This window comes from Limulus polyphemus, unplaced genomic scaffold (genome assembly GCF_000517525.1).
Source record: "Limulus polyphemus unplaced genomic scaffold, Limulus_polyphemus-2.1.2 Scaffold14, whole genome shotgun sequence".
Classification (NCBI taxonomy): Eukaryota; Metazoa; Arthropoda; class Merostomata; order Xiphosura; family Limulidae; genus Limulus; species Limulus polyphemus.
In genome coordinates this window covers 1,814,737-1,836,046 of record NW_013665624.1, presented here as the reverse complement: position 1 = coordinate 1,836,046, position 21,310 = coordinate 1,814,737, and the positions used below count along the sequence as shown (strand labels likewise).

The following is a 21,310-nucleotide window of genomic DNA, read 5'->3' as shown; positions in this document are numbered from 1 at the left end:
GTTTGTGTGCCTCACGAACTGTTCGATGATCATTGTTTTTACTGTCAGCACATACTGGTTGCTCTTGTCAGTTATAGGTGCTAGTGTTCCGATCAAGTCCACCACTACTCTGCTGAATGGTTCTACTATGAGAGGCATCTCACCCAAAGGGTGCCCCCCAGTGGCACAGCGGTATGTCTGCATACTTACAATGCTAGAAACCGGGTTTCGATACCCGTGGTGGGCAGAGCACAGATAGCCCTTGTGTAGCTTTGTGCTTGATTAAAACCAAACACCCAATGGCAATTTGGCTACCTTTCCTCTAGGTATTGTCTTTTGGCAGATGTCAAATGACCTGCAGAACCTTGTCATATCTCCAATGACCCCTGGCCAATGGAAGTTGCTGGTGATTCTGTCTGCCACTTTCTTTGCTCCTAGGTGTCCTCCCACAGTCAACTCTCTACCTATGCTCGTCTCTCTCTAGGCCTTGTTGTTGTTTAACAAACTCTCTTCTCTCTATCCACATATCAAAAACCAAAACCGACATGGTTGTATAGCGTGGTTGTAATCTCTACAATATTTTTTCCACCACTATAGCTGTGCTTATATAGACATATTTCTGTGCTGTTACATCTATTTTTACCAACATTTTTCTTTCCAATGACATAAGTAATTTTTAAGTTATTTAATGAAATATTGAAAGTGACTATCTAAAATGTCATGACATGTGCTCTTTGACCTGCCCACTGTGAAAGGGGTAATGAGGGTTTGTACAGTCTCGTACCAAACATTAGTTTTGTGGTTTTTGTACCATCTTTCTATTGACTTATTTCTTCCTACTTCTCTCCCATGATTACTATTGTTCTTTAAGATGCTTTTTTCACCCTCTTCCATTGTACTTATCTTTTCCTCACCCTGGACTGATCCTTTCTTCCTCAGACTTAACCACTCAGTAGGTGCACTGTACTTCTCTCTTATGTCTCTTCCCTCTGTCTCAAGTGTATTGGACCATTCTCACCCAGAATGACTCCTGTGTCCTGTTTGATGTGCTGTATCACAGACCTCTCCCTTTAGAGGTCCCTGCCTTCATCTGTCTCTATTATAGGACCCTTCTTTTTCATGGATGTATTTCCTTTTCCCCTTCCATTATGAGCATGTTGACTTCTTCATTGACATGTTCATCTTGCGATATGGATGCCCCCTGAGTATTTCCCTGTTTTTTTGCACTTGGTTTGTTATTTTTTTCATTCTTGTAATTATACATTTACAGCTCTTGGCTGATATGCTCCATGGAAGTATGTGGACTCTCTGCACATATTCATCTCCTTTTCTACACCTTCTGGCTCTTTTATCTTTTGATAGTTTTTGGTTTCCACTGGTCACCATTCTTCAATCGCCTCACCATCTTTGAGAGGAATATGTATTACTTCTTTTTTAGAGAATGTAGCTAATCTGTGTGATGAGGTGAGGTATCATCTCAGAAGGTAACATTTTACTTACCTTATTATATTGGACAGCTTTGTATAAATATGGATCCAGTTATAAACATGCTCATCTTGAATTACACAACCATGCTCTAACTTGGCACATTCTATCATTGATTATGGGTATTTGGTTTATTTATCTCACATAAAATTATTTATATGTTTTCAATATTTACATTTTGTTAGTTTTACATTTGAAATCTTGTCTTCATCAAAATTTTGCATTTGAACAATCCAAGTCGACATCAGAATGTAACCCTTATTCAATTTAATGAGAATGCAGTCTTGGAAATTATTTTTTGACTTCAGTTGTCCCATTTAGAATGTAAAATACTTTTATGCATATAAAATAATATGTCCTAAACCTTGTCTAATTTATTTGGCTTTATAGCTAACATAGAAATGGCTTAAAGTAATTCCCATACCTGGTCAAGCAGAGCTCCAACAGTGTCATTCAGAGACAATAATATCAAAATGTTTAAAGTTGCTTAATCCAAGGCCTCTAGACCCATAGCTGTCATTTAAGTGAAACCTTCACCTTGTGTTAGTTATAAATGATACAGTAGTAAACATCAGAAGTAATTTATAACAAGTTTTGAAAGCAGGATGATCTGTGGGAAATGTGGCATTTGGCCTTTATCGGTTATATCTCCATAAAGCAGAAAGCTTCTTTGCTACAAATTGACAGTTTAACTTGTGGGTTATATATATAGTATAAATGAGAAATTCCACAGAAAGTTGCAATGCTTTAGAGAGATAGAGGGAAATGAGTAGTCTGGACTGAAGAATTTGTGTGATACAGAAAGTGAAGTTTAACATTTATTTATATATATATGTATATACTCTAAAAAATAGAAAGCTAAAACTTGTTAATAGGTGAGTTTTAAACATTTATTGCCAAGTTTATTAATATATATAGATGATAAAATAGTTATTAAATTTTGAATGTAACTATGTAACAGGTCATGACATGCTCACTTTGACCTACCCTTAGCAAGAGGGTTAATCAGCCTGGTACATGGACTCGTTTGAACAGTTGAATATAGAGGATATAGTAGAAGCAATGGTTCAGTCAAAATAAAAGCAAGAAAACACTGGGTTTCTGTGTTAGGCCTCTTTCAATAAAGATTGTTCATGTTTCACTTCCATCTTGTTATTCTATTCAACTTCATGGCTCAGTTATTCAGAAATTGAATTACTTCGTAATCAGTATCTTGAATGAATCTCCTGTTATCAAGTGAACCTATACCATTGCTTTTAAGTTAATTCAGTTTTACATGGTGTCAGGGTTTTATGTATATGTGGGATAAGGATTCTTCTACAGTAGATGTGTGTGTGTGTGTGACTTGAAAATAAATTTGAACAATAAACGGACAGCACACACTCCACTTGTTTTAAAATAATATATTCTAAACAAATTAAACGTATGTACAAAAATTCTTTACACTATAGGATATCACAGTTTTATCTCAAACTCTAAATAATTTTTTTTCTTGACAAAAGTCTACTTAGGCTGATTCAATTATTTTAGAATCCAATTGACAAGACAAACTATTTTTCTTTATCTTCTTTTCTCACAATACAAATCAGTGAATAATTTGCACTACCCCATGGGTTACCACAATTGCATCCTGAACTTCAAATAATTGTCTTCTTTTTGTCAAAGTCCACACAGACGGGTCCGATTACTTTAGAACACGCTTTGACAAAACAAATTATTCTCCTCATCTCTATTAAACTTTAAAATATCACTCGTTATGGCTAATCACTCGCACACTGGCTAACTTCAACTTTTCTAACTTTTTTCTGACTGACCTTTACTTGACTTGCTTTACTTTACTTCACATGACTTGTGCTCACTTGGTCACCTCTATGTATGTGTTGATTACTGAGGCCTTGAAAAATACTGAAGATTTGAGTAATGTGATGTCAAATATATTAGTAAAGCCTGGACAACAATGTAATTGCAAATACAACTTATGACCCACTCGTACAGAGTTATGCAACCAATCTTGTCATATATATCGTTTGTGAAATAACTACTTATAACTCTCTTGTAATGAAAACTAAACAATCATGAAATATTAACTCACCAAATACATTAAATAATAATAATACCTACACTAAACAGTCTTGTATATTCAACTCATGGGTACATAAAATTATAATCTTGCATTTTTATAATTGTTAAAACTTATATTTACTTGCATTATTCAAGAATAAATTATGTAAACTCAACGTTAGTGAGATCATAGTAATATAGTTAAATATTTCATTTGTGTCATGCTAAAAAAAAAATTTCACCAGCTACATATGTGTACATTTTATTAAGATCTTCACATTTTCAATATTAAGAGCATGGTTCCTTACAGTATGCCACACTGCTGGATTTTTTCACAGAGAACTAGATCAAGAAAGTGACTCCATAGAAAATTGTATCAGGTTTTGATTTTGCTGAGAACCATTATTTTATTCCTGTTATTTTATCCAGTTCTCTAACAATAATATTAAAGTATTTTTATCAATATGTTTCATATATTGCCTGTCTCAAATTGAATTGAAATCTAGATTTTAAAGTTTTACATACTTCTTATACGTGTATACCATCATTATAATTATATGTGTATATTTTGTATGATAGTCTGGGAAAAGATGAATTTTTATGTCGATGTTATTTGTTTTTAGTTGAAAATGGTGAAAATGCAAAACAAAAGCTAAGCCACAAAGATAAAAAAAAGAAGAAAAAAGAGGTAAGAAAACATTTTTAGTATTAAAATTCAAATATGATACTGTAACTTTGCTATAACTTTAGATTTCTATCTCTACTTCTTCCTATAGTACTTATCTACTAATTCCAATCTGTAATCTTGAACAACTCTCACATCTCATGCTGTGTGTATTTGTGAGAAAGAGAGAATATTATATAGTTGATGTGTTCCTGTCCTCAGTTTATAGACTTTTTAGACAGTTATTTTCTTTCATGTGGTTCTTCATCTGTTTATATATACTTTGCACTTAATCTTATGTTTTCACAGTTTATTCTTGACACTTCATACACTTCACATATTGCTTCATTGTTCATCATGATGCTGTAATGTTTGTTTGGCTGTTCTCTCTATCTTGAGTGTTGTTTCACATTTTATTTCCAAATTAATTGCACAATTTAATTTAGCTTTATTATTAAATTTCTCACATGTTTATTAGTTATGAAATCTAAATTAGAACCTAGGCCATCTGTTTTAAGAATTTGTTATTAAAGCTGTTGAACTTTTGTTAGCTTGACTTTAGTCTATTTGGACTTCAACTTTTAGAAGTTTAACATTTGATTGATGTTGAAATTTTTTCAACTGTTTAATAATGGCTGGAGGCAACTTGAATGGGTAATGAAAAACTTTAATATAAGTTTAACATAACAGCAAATGTACAATGTTTCGACAAGGTTTTGTCATCATCAGGTACATAACTTTCTACAAAATTTGCAAAATTCTCCACCAACTTCAATGTGCCATCTATCTAGGTACTGTATATAAGCACCTTATTCAAATAATATAATCAATTTTTCTCGACAAAGCATCCGGCATGGGTTTATATGAACAGGAGTGTTGTGATTATTCATAATTTACGTTGCGACTTTGAACGTGGTTGAAATTGCTATGGTTGTATCTTTGTTTATATTTCTAAATTACTTTAACAAAAAAAAACAACATACAGACAAGTATGAATTCCCAAGTTAATGTTTCTACTACGGAGGACAACCATACCTCTTCCACCTCTTCTCTCTTTGTTTGCTTTTAAAAGCTTAGGGAATTTGGTTCACCTATTGCACTGTTCCTCAGGGACTCCCCAATGTGCATTACTCCCCAAATTTTACTGGTGAAGCTTTGGGGTCCTTACCACCCCCAGTTTCCAGTCACTGGGTTGGCAGACAGAAGCTTTTCCTCCAGTGTGTTCCTCCATTTTTGGAGAAGAGGGCCAAGTTGGAGGCTCTCCTACTTGGCTCCTTGGATGTTTTTCCCAGTTGCCAGTAGGAATGGCATAAGCCTCCGCAGGAGCCTACTTGTAATTCCAGTTCGCATTTGACATGAAGCTATCCGGTTGAGGGGTGCATAGGCCTTCTCTTTGATCAATGTCGGTTTCATGTATTGTTCATGGAAGGAAGTATACTATCTCCTCATAATTCCAAACACGAAGTGGTCCCATCCTAGGTCCTTGGTTGAGAACAGGTTCCGCTTCCAGTCCATAATTCCAGGGGCAATCGGAATACTCCTTGCCCACTTAGTTAGGGAGTGAGGATGAATATTCATAATTCCAGACTGGATGAGTTCTGTTCCTTTGGTTGATTATGGCATACACAATCACATTCCGAGCCTGAGGTGTTGCGTTTTGGCCTTATTCAGGTGGAGGAGAAAGTTTTTCCACTTCAGTGTTGCTTACTTTCTCATCGTGATTCCCATGGTGCAAAATGCATCACTCTATGGCTGCAGGTTGGGATCCAATCAAAAGTATACATATAACATTGTGGTCCAGTAGCCCTAGCCACCAACATGGGATATAAGTACCACTCACTACCACATCTTAATTTCAACCCCGAGTTGTGGAACCTCAGCTATCTGATTGGAGATGGCCTATACTGATGATTAGTCATATTCTATTCCACCTTTGATGTAAGAACTGAGTTCCTGGTGAAGAGCATACCTGTTCTGGAAATATTGCAGTACTTCCACTCTTGTACCATCTTTATCTTGGTACATTCCTGTTCTATACAGATACTTTCTGTATGGTTCATGCCTGCATCAGTCCCTCCTCCTTCTTAATGTGGGATTCTAGCTATATGTCGTAAACTAAAAATATATTTCCAATAGTACTTACCTCTGCTGACACTCTCCTGCCCTACTTCCCCATTAAAAGTTGGTTTATATCTCAAAAAAGTGATTACATTATCTGAATGATATGCTTATATGCAGAACCTAGATAGAGGGTGCAATGAAGTTGGTGGAGAATTTTGGAAATTAGAATTTGCCAAGGGCATTTGAGTGGCGTAAAAAGACTGGAGCAAGCATTTTCAATGTTTAGATGGGCAAAGAGTGGAAACCCTGGTTATCGAGAAACAGCTATAGTGTCAGCGAAGGTAAGTATTATTGGAAATACATTTTCAGTGTAGGAAAATGTTAACTTTCCTGTTACAATTTGCAATTGTTCTAAAACAAAAAAAGTAATTTTAATTTATTTCATGTTTTTCCAAGGTGGTTACAAGATTGGTCAAATATGAATAGAGTTACGGTACAGAAAATAATAGATAAAATATTAAGTTTTACAGGAAAAAACATTTGAAATTTATTTTGGAGGTTTTAATTATTATGCAAATGAGAATTTGACAATTTTAAATAAAGTATTTTTAATCTTAACATGCAAATCCCTTTGCACTGGGAGCAGTCAACCTTTTGACTCTATATTCATGGTTTGTTTGTTTGTTATTAAGCACAAAGCTACACAAAGGGCTATCTGTGTTTTGCCCACCATGGGTATTGAAAGCTGGTTTCTAGCAGTATAAGTCCGTAGACATACCACTGTGCCATTGGGGGGCCTATATTCATGGACAAATTTATTAACAATTGTGAGGTTTTGTCTATAAAAGATTTGTAATGTTTACTGAAAGCTTGCAAAATGTTGTGAAGATACACAAACATGTTAAAAGTTATGGTATGGAAACTCTAAGAGGTCAATTTGAGGTTACAAACTCAGCTGATTCGACAGAGCCCCTAGTGAGTGTTAAAACATATATAACATTAAAATTTGAATTACAAACTAAGTTCTGATGCCAATTTTACTGATGTATGTTGAAATAAAGTTGTTTAGTTAAGATTAGAAAATAACTCTCTAATACGTGATATGCACTTTTTGAGCCATTTGTAGTGAGAGAGATAAGTAACATGCAAGAGTCCTTCCTGGATAAATTTAATATAAATACAGATTCTCGACAAATAAGAAATACTGAACTAAATGTCCATGAAGATCCTTTGAATCTGTTGGAGCCTGATGACATTGAAACTACAAAGTCTAAGTATGAAAATAAAGAAGTTGTAAAATCTTGAATGGGGAAAAATACTTTTGTGTGGCTGTAACACTAAAATGTTGATGGGAAAACAAAACATTTTACCAATTTTGCAAAGAAGCTGCAAGAACAAATGGATTTACCAAAGGCTTAATAAATATGCACTTCTTTTACCTGGCAGTGATTTAGTTTGCTGTGATACATTACTTCTAGTTTTAAGTTGAGAATTGTTGGATTAGATAGTTGAATGAATTTTGATTTGCAAAATGAAATTTGTATGCTAGAAAATTGCATTTCAACAACTTTAGAAAACAAATTGTCATGAACAGTTAGGGTTGTAATTAGAGCTTATTGATTTAATCAATATGATCTATTACTTACAAGTAGCAATTACAGTGATTAGTAAAGCAGTGTGATTTAATCTATATATCATGAACCATTACAATGGTTCAGAATAGGAATCAACCAGAAATTGGACAAAACTGATAGAATGCTCAAGCATAAAGCACCTTAAGCAGTAGAATTTCAGGTCAAGCAGCATTGTAAAATCTTTATTTGTGATTGCAATGGAAGTACAATATATATATATATCTATATAATAAACGTACTGACAAAAAAGTATGCATGTTAGATTCGCAGGTAAAAGAAAATCTGCCCAAAACAGCACATTTGTGATTCTCGTATTATTCTGTCCTTGTATAGGTACAGCAAAAACAGCTTGGTGTATTTCACCCAAACCTTTTGTACAGTACTAATTAAAGTACTGCATAGGGCAAAGGTGGTTTTAAAAAGTTAATTACTATTATTCATTAGTTATATGCTTTAAAATTACTTAATTATAATTTCCATTGTTCATAATTAATGTATCAGTAATTCTAATACTTTAATTGAAATGGTATGCTTATTTATATTTTTATTATAGTTTCAAATATCTTTAACTTTATTAGTATTAGGATATTTGATGTAACGTTTGTTGCACTGCTGAAAAGCAGCATTACTATACTAATCTAGTCTTTCCTGTTTAAATATGTTGATGATAATAATAATAATAATTGATTCATTCCATTCAGTAGCTCCATATAAGGGGTTCTGTTGCACAACTTATATTAACTTATATTAGGAATTCCAATTATTACTACTTTTCATTATTAAAACTATTCAAATTGAAATATTGCTATTGTTTGTTAAGCACAGAGTTACATAATGGGCTATTTGTGTTTTGCAGAATTTCAACCTAAAAGTTTATTTTTATTTCTAGTTTGTTAAACTTTGGTGATTTAGTAGGAAGGAGGGGCTCATGATTCAAGGGTCTCAGGTTTGATTCTCATTACCATCAGTAGTAATAATCTGAATAATTTACTAATTATGTCATCATAACTACTAGTTTATATCAGATTGAAAAACCTTTTATTGTATAGGTAATTCACATAAAAGAAATAAAACATTGACAAGTATTTGAAAAATACATTATATAGAACTATAGTCACATTTTTATATGTAACTATATACATTAAACTTTCATTGAATGGGAACCTTATTGCAGCCAATTAAAAAAAAAAGTGCAGATGACTTAAGCAAAACAAAGTTTTGTTTAACATTCATAGTTCCAAAGCAGGTTATTGGTTATTTGTCTATTTAACATGAAATTGTTGATTAATCAAACATATCTGATAAATTTAATAATAAACAGCAAAACAGTAGAATAACACTAACAGTTCAGTTAGAAAACAAACACAGACTGTGAATTTTTTACATATAATTTCATCATTAGATTCATTATTGCTGGCATATATTTGGTGATTCATATTTATCCTGTGATAACAGTCTTATGGCTTGTATACTAGACAATCATTAGATTTTATTGAAGTGATGTAAATGCTAAATATACTCCCCATGCTACCATATGTAATATTTTGTTTCTTCATACAACTTGTGTTTAAGTATTGGGCAATATATAAATAAAAAGATTGAATTTTTCATGTGGGACTTTTAAGGTGCAATTACTGTTCAAACATTTTCAAAAAATTTCTGGTAACAAGAGAAAAAAAAAGCATCTGCCACTGTTTGAATGTTACCTGACCAATTTTGAAATGTTTAAACAATTTTTGAGTTTCTTGCTAGCAAATGAACCTTCAAGCACAGCTCTATAAAGTTATTTACTTAGCTTTATGTTTATCAAAAGTAACATTTCTTTGTTAAAGAATATTTTTCTCCAAGTTATTTTATTCCCCCATAAATACAATTATGTTTGTCAGTTTATTAAGAGTTAAGAATGAACAGGTGTCAGGTAATGACCATTCCATTGTGTGTAGTGACAGGTAAAACAAGTAGATATAGGTCATTGTGACCAACAGTGGTTTTTTTACTAGTGTCATTCTGTACATAATATAACATTTTTAAAATTGTACAAAAAGTTTGCTTTCCTTTCTAATACTATTTATCCATGTTATCCTCTCCACCTGTATACTTACACATGCTAGACATCATCTCCACCTGTTCCTTTATACCAATTACATTAATGGAAAAAAAAACTTCCATGGATGGTAAAGGGTTAATCCAAAATTGGGTGTATTAAAATGTCCCCAGAACAATCACAAGTACATTTTTTATTTAGTTTTTCCGTATACAAGTTCTGTAATGACATTTTTAAAATACCTTTCAAAACAGGAAATCATATGAAATATCGAAAAGAGTTGTTTTTGTAAAATCTTGATTCATTTAGTTGCTGTGTAATGTGTCATAATGCAAATGTCAAAGATCTTGATGTATCACTGTGTGAAGAATAACAATTTTCAGGGACAACAAGGGACCTATTGGTCCATCTAGGTTGTTCCATCCTCTAAACTTAACTAAAACTAAAAAAAATTAAATCTTCAAAGCCAGCTCTTATCATTCATATATTTATTAAGCTTTCTCTTAAACTCAATTAACTTTGCTGCCTTCACAACATCAAAAACAATCCATTCCAAAGGCCAACTACCCTGTTAGGAAAATCAAACTGTTTTAGCTGAAGATGACTTATCCTGCCAAAAATATATATTTGTGCCCTCTAGCCCCACCATTAAGTATGAAAAAAAACAATTCATCAATGTCATTAATTCCCTTAACAGTTTTAAACATCTGAACGTGATCCACTCTAACTCTTGTTTTTTTCATAAGAAAACAATTTCAAGATTGTAACCTCTCCTTGTATGATAGCCTTTCCATACCAGGTAGTAGCCCTCCTTTAAATCCCTTCCAACAATTCAATGTCCTTCAAAAGATAAGGAGCCCAAGACTGAAAAAAATACTACAAATGTGGCCTAACCAGTGACCTATACAATGAAATTGTAACCTTGTTGGGCTTATATTCAATATTTATGTAGATACAACCTGAAATCCCATTTGCTTGACCACTAGCTTTAGACTGCTTAGATGGCTCAAAAAAAGTGATCAACCCCTGAACGAAAATCCTTTTCTTCCATTACATTGTTAAGATTATTCATATTTAAATGGTACATATAATTCAAATTATGATAACCTACATGCATATTTTTGCATTTATTATAATTAAAACCCATCTGCCATTTATTTGGACAACTCACTAAATGATCTAAGTTCTTTTGTAAAGCAGCAGCATCATTCTCTTCACAGCTAGCAACACCCAGTACCTTAATATCATCAGCAGTATAAGTAATTTATTGATATTGACCATTGTTTCATCTATGTCCTTGATGTAAATTAAAAAGAGCAAAGGTTCTAAGACTGAGCCCTGAAGTACACCACTTGTTACATTAATCCAGTTTGACTAAACTCCATTTGTAACAACCTTCTGCTTTCTTCTATCTAACTACTCTTCTAACCAGAATGTAAAGTTAATGGAGTCCATTTCTGGTTTATCATTTTTCTGAACAATCCATTAAATGATATATTTCCCTAGAATACAGTTTTTTTAAGAAAATAAAAGATTATTGCATGATAAGATTGTTACATGTTTATGAAAATTCCATTTTTAGTTACAAATTTAAAATCTTATTGCCAGTTAACTCTTTATCCATAGGTTTTGTTTCCCATTACCATAATTGGCAAAATGATGTCTAGCATTCCAAAATATATGGGTGCAGATGATAATGGTTAAAGTATGCTAAGTAAACATTGTAAGTTATTTTTATTCCAATAAAATACATTAAATAAGTTACAATATTATTATTACATCATATGTTATAGTTGGAATACCAGAAACAACTCGAAGCAGTTGGAAAACCTCATTCAGAGAAGTTAGATGCTCAGTTTACTGTGTCTCAAGCAGAAAAATCAACATCTCAACAGCAGCAGTTAGAAAATGCTGTTGACATAAAGGTGGGTAGTGCTTTATCATACATGTTTTCTGTAGTAATAATGTTCATTTCCTTGTCATGTATTTCTGCAATTTATCTTTATGTTACTCCCTGTATATGTTTTAAACTTGAATCTTTTACTTGATCACTTCCACTATCTTTTTCTGTTTGACACATTTCTTCTTTGTTCTACTGCAAGCCATGCTTATCATGGTTCATAATTATGTTTTTAAGCCATAAAGTTTTTATTAAGTCAAATTTTTGATAAATATTAATATTATTCTTACCATCTGTTGGTCTTCAGACACTGCTTTTAGAGATTGAAGACATTGTATTGGTGATGAAATGCGTCTCTATGTTTTTAGCATAATCATACCCTTAAAGATATTTCTGTGAAAAAATTTTTATGTATGATGTAAAGTATTTAAGTGTAAAACATAAATGACTGTTTAGTGTAGGTAGTATTATTCATTAATTTATTTTGTGTTTGTAATTCATTGATGTAGAGGCGATCGAACATTGTGTTTGCGAAAAAAAGAGAAAAGTTAAATGTAAAGTTAACTGTCATGGAAATGAAAGGCCTAATTGATACATTAGAGTTAGATTAAAAATTTTTAAAGAGAATAGGTTGTCTTCTCAAAGGGTGTTCTAAAGTAATTGAACCTGTCTCGGTGGACTATGACAAAAACTGTTGGAAGTACAAAAGCAGACAGTTATTGGAAGTACAGGATACAACTGCAGTAACTCAATGACAACATAAGTGAACTACATACAAATGCTATTGTGATAGAGATAAGAGAGAAAAATCTAAAGCTGAAATCTAAAGCAATTGAATTTGCCTAAGTGGACTTTTGACTAGAAGAAGAGAACTGTATAGTGTTTAAGATAAAACTATGATCTCCATAGTGTAAAGAATTTTGTACGTATGTTTAACTTGTTTCGATTATATATTATTAATTTAAAAAGAAGTGGAGTACGCGCTGTTCATTTATTGTCAAATTTATCACCAACAAGTCAGACACCTACTGCAGAAGAATTCTTAGCCCAACACACCCATATGCTTACATTAATATATAAAATAAAAAAGTAAGTTTCGAACATCATGTAAGACAATTTTGAGCTCATAGTTGGTATTAGCAGGGTGATGCATTTGAAAAATGTGGCAAGCTTTTGGAAAATAAAGTAAAACATTAGCTTATTCAGCTGTGTTTACATTCAGTTATTCCATTTTCTTATTTTTTTTATCTACTGTTCATTTTGTTCCAAAATATATTTACCTTGTCTCACACTACAGCTATTATTTGACTGCCAGGGTGACTGCCTTTACCTACCTAAGCATTGGTCTGATTTTTCTCACTTGCTCCTGTCTTTTATACCACACTTAATTGCCCTATGTCAGTGTGTTCTTTATCCATGTACTGTATAAAAGCAGCTCTTCAGACAATGTTATCACATTTTCTCAACAAAGCATTCACTAATGGATTTCTCCTTACTACAATGGTTGGAGATACTTTGAACATTCTTAGTGTCACCTAGTTGGTTTTTGTAAAAAAAAATAAAAAGTTTGATTGGCAATCCGATATATGGTATGAATTCCTAGATTATTATTTCTGACATAGAGGCAAGTCAAGTATTTCTTATCCCACCTCTGATATCTAACATTGTACAACATTCGGGTGGAGTGGAGATGTCACTCAGTTGAGACTCAGTGATCTTATTGGTAGTGAGTTGGAGACATATATCTGTATTGGTGGTGTTCCTTCAGAGGCCTCTGAGGCTGCAATTGGGAGCAATTCTGGAGAGAGTTGCAATTAGATTTTTCCTGCGCTTTCTTTTTTTCTGTTGGCTTCTCAGTCCTCTTGTGGGACAGTGGCAAGTTTAAAGACTCACAATGCTGAAGTCCAAGGTTTGATTCCCTATAGTGGACATAGTAGATGTCCCAATGTTACTTTGCTCTAACAAAACAAACTTACCTGACAAAATGTGGTTCCAAACAATGGTAATCAGAACAGTTTAAAAAATAAAAAGGAGGCCTCTTTTGGATAAGCTACCTCTGATTTGTTTTCTTCAGTTGGTCCATCGAGAGTGTGATGACTTGGGTGTTTCCTCATTTGCATTTGAGCCTAAACCTTACTTGATGACTGTAAGGTCTTGGAGTGTATATTTAGTTTTCTCTCCATCCATGGACTTTGTGGTTCAGCTATGCCTTATCCACCATGGTTGTTGGAACTACATGATTTACCTATCACCAACAGGTGGAAGCATATTTTGAATCTGAAATAATACATCTGCTCCTCAAATTAGGGGGTTCTAAAGCAGAGTTTGTAGTTAACCTGAATAGTTGAATGGCCACTGTTGGAATAGAGGTAAGTCTACAGACTTACAGCTCTAATATCCAATGGGTTGTTTACCTAACACTAGACTTGTTGGAGGACTCTCAGGATCACTGACTTCATTGATAAGGAACTGGAACCTGTTGTCAGCTTCTACATTCATTCCTGTTAATTTTGGTGTCTTGACTTTCATTGGCTCTTACAGGGGGTAATAGTTCTGCTCCTATTCGAGGGTTCCGACCCCCAACATCAGCCCCTCACTTATTGGGCCTAAGAAGACAGAAAATTTGTATGCAGTCATCAAACATTTTCATCTATATCAGTGCCTAGATTCTCCAAGGTTAACAAGTGACTCATTCTTCAATCTGGGTTGGCATTATTTATTAGGATTGTGGATGTCCAAGTTTGATATAGTTGGCTTCTATCTGCTCATTGCCATAGCGGTGGCATCTTGTCACTATTAGCATTTTTTATGCACAAGGGTTAGGTACTTCAGGGGTTTTACATTTGGACTAGCATCGGTACCATATGACTTCTGCCAAATTGTATGAACTTTTTCTCGTCACTTCCATTCCCCAGCCCTGTGCACACACTATTCAGTAGATGACTGGTTACTGCTGGCACCATCTTGTCAATTGTCAGAACATCACACCCGATTCTACTTTCAGAAACAACCAAGGTAGGCTTCATTCTCAGAGCAAGTTTGCAGAGTGATTTACATCTCTTGTGGCAGGATTATTAGTTATATATATTTCAAAGGGCAATTAAACAGTGTATTTAAGTATAAATAACTGCATAATAAAATGAGCTCTAAGCTATTTAGGATAAACAACTGTAGTTTCATGTTACAATTTGCAGTCATTGTAGAAAGAAAAAAGGGTAATTTAGATTTATTTCATATTTTTTATGCTGATTACAAGATTGGTCAAATTGACTGAATGTGTGTATATTAGGATAAAGAAAATCACTGAAAAAATATATAATTTATAAAGTTTTGATGAAAAAAAAGTCTTTATTTAGGAGGTTTTAAAGATTACACAAATTAATTTTGACAATTTTCAGATAAAGAAGTATTTTTAATCATAACATGAAAATCACTTTGTTCTTGGAGCAATCAGGAATTTGACTTCTCATGTTCATGGACAAATTTTTTTGTAAAAATACTCTATTAAAAAATCTGATTTTTCTGTACAAAAGTATAGCAACATTTGTTGAAAGCTTGTCAAATTTCATGAATATAAAAAAAAACATTATAAGTTATAGTGTAGTAACTCTGATGGTCACTTTGGATTCACTTTGACTGACCCCAGAGTGAGAGAGAATAATAATTCTGTAGCCTTGTTTTCAGCTTAGTTTTTTGGCTTGTTCTGTCTTTTATCTATTTTTCCAATCTTTATCATTTTTGTCAGCTGTCACACTAATGATTGTTTATTTTCTTTTGAAATAAACCTGGTATGCTTTAGATAAAGCAAGTTTAAATTGGGGCAGCAAAACCGTACATTGATACATCAGACTTAGGTTTCACTCTGTGGGTATTAAATACACTTTTTTTATGTTACACCTGGTTTCTTTTGGTTGATCTAAGTAAATTCCTTTACTGTGACACATGTAACATATTTTCTCTAGGTATCTTCTATTCTTTATTTTATCCACTACCCCTCCAGTAACTATGAGATGAAACGTAAATTAATCAGTATAAAATCGTCATTGCTCAGAGAAACCATAATTTTAGAGCCCTCAATTTTGTTTGGCTACAGAGCTATCAAATAGAAAATCAGACCCCTCTTGCCACACCCACCTGTCACATTCTCTCTTTCAGGATATGTTAAAAGATCTCTCTTATGTTTAATTATATATTATGTATAACCAATAGAAAGCCAAGGTTTTCACCTCTCAAATGATGTATTATGTTGTGCTTTGAATAGATAATTGTCAATTTCAAATGGTTAGCTTGGATGAATTTGTAACTGTTCTTGTTGCATAGTTAGAAAGCCAGACAAATTGTGATTGATAGAGGAAATTGTCTACTTTTTTCATGTTATTATGCTATGTTCTTTGGTGCATTATTTAATTAAATAACAATTATTCAATACACTATTACCATTAGTATAAAAATATAAGGTTAAGTGTCTTGGATAGTTGACAGCCAAAAAAAAAAGAATACTCACGTAAGTATTTCTTGTTTTTCATGTTAATTCTTTATTTAATATTATAAAGGTAACTAAAATGTAAAAATAGGGATCTCTAAGTTAGATTTGGTAAAACAAACAACAATAGTAATATAATAAAAATATTTCGGAGGAATGCACGAGAGCAGGTCAGAGTAGCTCGTGGATAATATAGTTTGATAGTGTAATGTGAGCTGTTGGACACAGTTCAAAGGGCAATAAAACAATAAAATTTAATATACTGTTATGAGTTTAAAGCTACTTAGGATAAATGAATATAGTTTCGTGCTACATTTGAAGTCATTCTAGAAATAAAAAGAGGGTAGAGAAAATAACAGATCACATATAAAGTTTTATTGAAAACAAACAATTGAAATGCATTTTGGAGGTTTTAGAGATTACACAAATGAAATTTGAGATTTTTGAGATGAAGAAAAATATTTTTAATCATAACATGAAAATCACTTTGCAACACACACTGTTCAAAACAAATACTCTCTATTCAAGGACAAATTTTCTATTTAGTTTATTAAAAATACTTCACTAAAAATATGATTTTTTGTATGTGAACGACGTATATGTTTATTGCCAAAGTTCGTGAAGATATACACACTATATTAAAAGTTAGTAGTGTCAAATCTATAATGACTGAACAAATACGAAGAGGTCACGTGGTTGGTCAAATTGACCGAGCCCATGTTGAGAGAGTTTATATTGTAGCGCAATGTGCATGAAAATAAATTATCATTCTTAAGGACAGATAATGTGCATTTTAAGGGATCCTAAAGTTCAAAAGTAGGAGTTGTTTCCTAAATTGAATCAACTCTTGCATGGGAACCAATTTTGCTGTCTTGATCCCCATTCCATTTTACTCAAATTAGGGTCTATCCATGTGACAACTAGGGAGAGCAATGAAACTGAGCTGAAAGTTAAGCTTTATTGTCTGTTGTACAGCAAGGGTGATACAAAGGAGCTCAATTGAAGGTATTGCCAAAGCAAAGACCAATTTAATATTGGGGATTGGGAAGATCACAGGCTTTATGGGCATTTTCTTCGGGCAATTTTAAAGCAGATCATGGTTGTAACTGAGGAGTTTTAACTCTTTTTTTTTTTTTCAACTTACACACCATTTGGAATTCATGTGACTTTAAGTTTTATGTTAAACTTTTGTTATTTAAGGTCAGATTCTTGACTATTCTGGCTGTTTTTTCTCAATCAGTCTGTAGTTATCCCGCCTTGTTACTGAAGGTCTGCTGAAGCATTTGCAACTGAATTATGAAATGGACTGTGAATTTGAAGAAGACCAGTATATTCAGAGCTTTTGCATAAAGGGGTGGACTATGTCACTGATCCTTGGACTCCTGGAGCTAGCCTGAGATTTACTGTGGCAGAACCTGTGGAAAAAGTTGTGTTCTTCCCAAACGATCAATCAAGGGAGAACTGCCATAGGACAAGAGGTTGCATTTGAAGCTTTTTGGAGCTGGACAATGCCCATCTGTAGCTTTAGGTCCTGTGGAATTCAAGCCTCCATTGAATGTATTAGTAATAAAGGTTGTCATTGACCCCAGAGGATCCAAGCCTCCATATGGTCTGGCAGGAGACCACTCCAGCAGTGCTGACTCCAACAAAGTCTGAGCCAATAAGTAGGAACTGTTCCTAAAATATCCCTTTGGAAGATATAGTAGCTCCAAACATCATTGTCACCAGTTTTGTTTACACCTCTAAAAGGAATACTAAATACCAAAATTCAAGAAGATTGTTTGAAAGCTAAGATCCTTTTGAGGGTCAGAGCAAGACAGGTCTTTGAATGATGCCAGCTATTGCTGAAGTTCTAAGCATCAAGTTCAATGCTACCATAGTAAAACAAATGAGCTAACCTGTTTGTGGACTATTTCCACAACCACTAGTGGTTTATGCCATCAATGAGGGGTGGCAACATTGATGGCTGGACTGACCATCAAGCAGCCTATGGAGACAAAGCAAAGAGTCACCTCACCAAATGATGGTACACTACTGCCCAAGATATATACTGTACAGGCCCACAGAGAGCTAAGAATGTAGCTCCCAACCAAACTTAAGTTATCATGAACCAACCCATGTTAGAGTAATTACCATGTACAAGAGGCATTTTGACTGCTTAATGACAGTCTTCGGCCCTCTATAAAAGAGAGCAGGATTAGATTAAATGTAGGGCAACACTTCTGTTATGTTTTAAAGAAAAAAGATACATTTCCTGTGGGCTGAGTTGGCTGACTTCAAGAGGGCTCTTATAAAAGCCCAAGACACTCAAGGACCACTATAGTGGCCAGTTTTAAGACAACAGCCACACTCAAGGATCTGCTTGTTAGCTTAAGGGGGCGGGGGGTAGAACCTTATGCTGATTCTGTGCAACTATAAATTTTATGTTTTTATAGTTTAATTTAAAAAATGTATATATTGTGTATTTTTTCAAAGTATATATATTGTAATTTGTATAAGTATCTGCATTATTGTAATGTAAAATAACTTAAAATTTTGATTTAATGCTGCACTTACAAATATACTTGTTAAAGGTAATTGTTAATGTATTAATATTATATTTTTTTGATGTATCAGATATTATGAATATAACATTGTAACCACAGATTTTGAACTACATTGAAGCAAAGTGCAGTCTGTGTTTTGTACTATTGTGAATTTAATTTTATTGAGCATAATTTTCAAAGTTTTTGGTAAAGTAATTCACTTTAGTGTTAACAAGCCTTAAATACTAAGGCAACTTTTGTTATAAAGAGAAGCATTCATTCTGTGTTAAACTTTTTTTTCCTTTTTTTTTGAAATTACTAACTTGTATATTTATTATAGGGTTTCCTATGTAGCTTTAAATTTATATTGTGGTGATGTCCTTATGAGAAGGAAAAATTTTATAATTTCAAATTAACAAATATCATACTTATAGCCAAATGGTTATTATATATTTTGCCATATTTCATTTAAAAGACCTGGTAAACAGTTTTAATCTACACTGTATATAACAGATGTATATCATAATTATTATTAACATCTAACTTTTATTTATTGAAAATATTTCTTTCATTTTATTATCAGGTGGATAACTTTTCTATATCAGCTCGAGGAAAGGACCTATTTGTTAATGCTAGTTTACATATAACAGCAGGGCGACGATATGGTTTAGTGGGTCCCAATGGGTAAGTTCAGGTTTTTTTTTAGTGTGATGTACAGAAACCCTTGCTGAACATAGATAATCTCTCTCTCTCTTTGATACAATAGTTTGTTGATAGAGATGAATATACAAATTTCTCTGTTTTTACATTACTGGGTTTGAAACAGCTTCTATTAGTTAGTATTGTTAAAACCATTGTTATGAACAAAAATTATCAAAAAAATTCTGGAACAAAATAGGAAAACTGTACTGGGTTTACTAAAGTTAGCCATTCAACTATACTTTTTGCTGAAAATATAGATGATAATGTAATTAAAAAGGTTTACTATGATATGCAATATTTACAATCAGTGCTAGCTCCATTTCAAAAATTAAAGGGTGCAAAATAAAAAATTATACCCTTTTTTCAAATTTGAATATTTTATTTTTTATTTTTCTGTAAATAAAAAAAAATTAAATAATTTAAAAAAATACAGAATACAAAAATGGTACATAGTAGAAAAATACATATAAAAAATGAATATTAGAATTTAATGAGCTTTTAACATGGCAAAATGTTTCCTTAATTTGTCCATATTAACCTCTCAATGGAGAGGTCTAAGAGTGTATTCCACAATGTTTTAGCAAGTTATTTTCAAGATTTAATTAAATAATTTTATCATTGTATGTCAATAAAATTGGCATCATAATGTAGTTTATGAATAAAGGTTTAATACTATATATGTTTTAATTTGAAAGAAAATCTTTAATGTAAGTGACAACTATACTTTTTTGTGTGTCATATGTCATGTCTTATCTTAATGCTCAACTTATATTTTATTATGCTTACTATACAATGCCTGTAGTGGTTAACAAATTAGAAACTTAAACTTCAGATATTTACAAGCTAAAATATAAAATAACCTCCCACCTTCTTGATTTGCTGTGATATCAACATATTTTGCAAACCTACAAGGATAGCTCCACTCACTACTTCATTATTTTGAAACCTCTTATCTACTCATGCCTACTTCACTTAAGTACATGTTTATAGCCAATAGAAAGAGCACATTCCAAACTACGTAAATCTGAAAGTTGTATGTAATTGGCGTGAAGGGGAAATTTATAATCGACGGGAGATGTTGAAGTCTTTTCAGTAAGTCTCTGCTCTGAACAAAGATAAACTTTTTTTTAAACCCATATATAGCTTAGCTAGAAAGTTGGATAAATTTCATTGATTTTATGTATACCAGTATAGTAAGTTGATAATTGTTTTGGTTTTCTAAAATACATCTTTGAAATCAACAGAAATAAATTGTCTTTTCCTTCATTTTAGAAAATAAATGAACTTTTATTACTTTAGACACTTCTTGTTGCAACCACTGTGCTTTAAGCAAGCCGATAAATCTTCTCCCACTCTTGAAGCCGGGATTACGATACATTTTGTAGTAAACAACTGGTTAATGCATTGCATGTGCTTGTGTGCTATCAGTGGTGTCATGTAAACTGTCTAATGGTGTGTATATATATGTGTGTGTGTGTGTGTGTGTATTCATGAACAAATTCTTTATAACAAAAAGTGGGGTTATTTTTTTTTTTTTTGTCTACAAGTGACTTGTAATATTTACTAAAAGCTTAAAATTTCATGAAGATACACAAAACATATAAAGTTATAGCATTGAACCTAATGGTCATTTGAGGTCACAAAATTAATGTAATCCACTGAGTTCGTGGCAAAAGGGTTAACCTCTGCATTTGTCCTGAGCAACACAAGTATTGGTATATCACAGAACATGTCTGTTAACATATCTTGGGGTGCCTGGGGTTGTGATATAA

At 32.8% G+C, this 21,310-nt stretch overlaps 1 protein-coding gene across 1 annotated transcript in view; it reads left to right on the top strand.

The window, feature by feature from the left end:
• Positions 1–21,310, top strand: part of LOC106457147 (ATP-binding cassette sub-family F member 1-like) — a 66,164-nt gene that overhangs the window by 2,219 nt on the left and 42,635 nt on the right. The window contains exons 2-4 of the mRNA XM_013916537.2: positions 4,149–4,213; positions 11,722–11,853; positions 19,420–19,520. Of these exons, the coding sequence (XP_013771991.1) occupies positions 4,149–4,213; positions 11,722–11,853; positions 19,420–19,520 (298 nt within the window). The remainder of the gene's footprint in view (positions 1–4,148; positions 4,214–11,721; positions 11,854–19,419; positions 19,521–21,310) is intronic.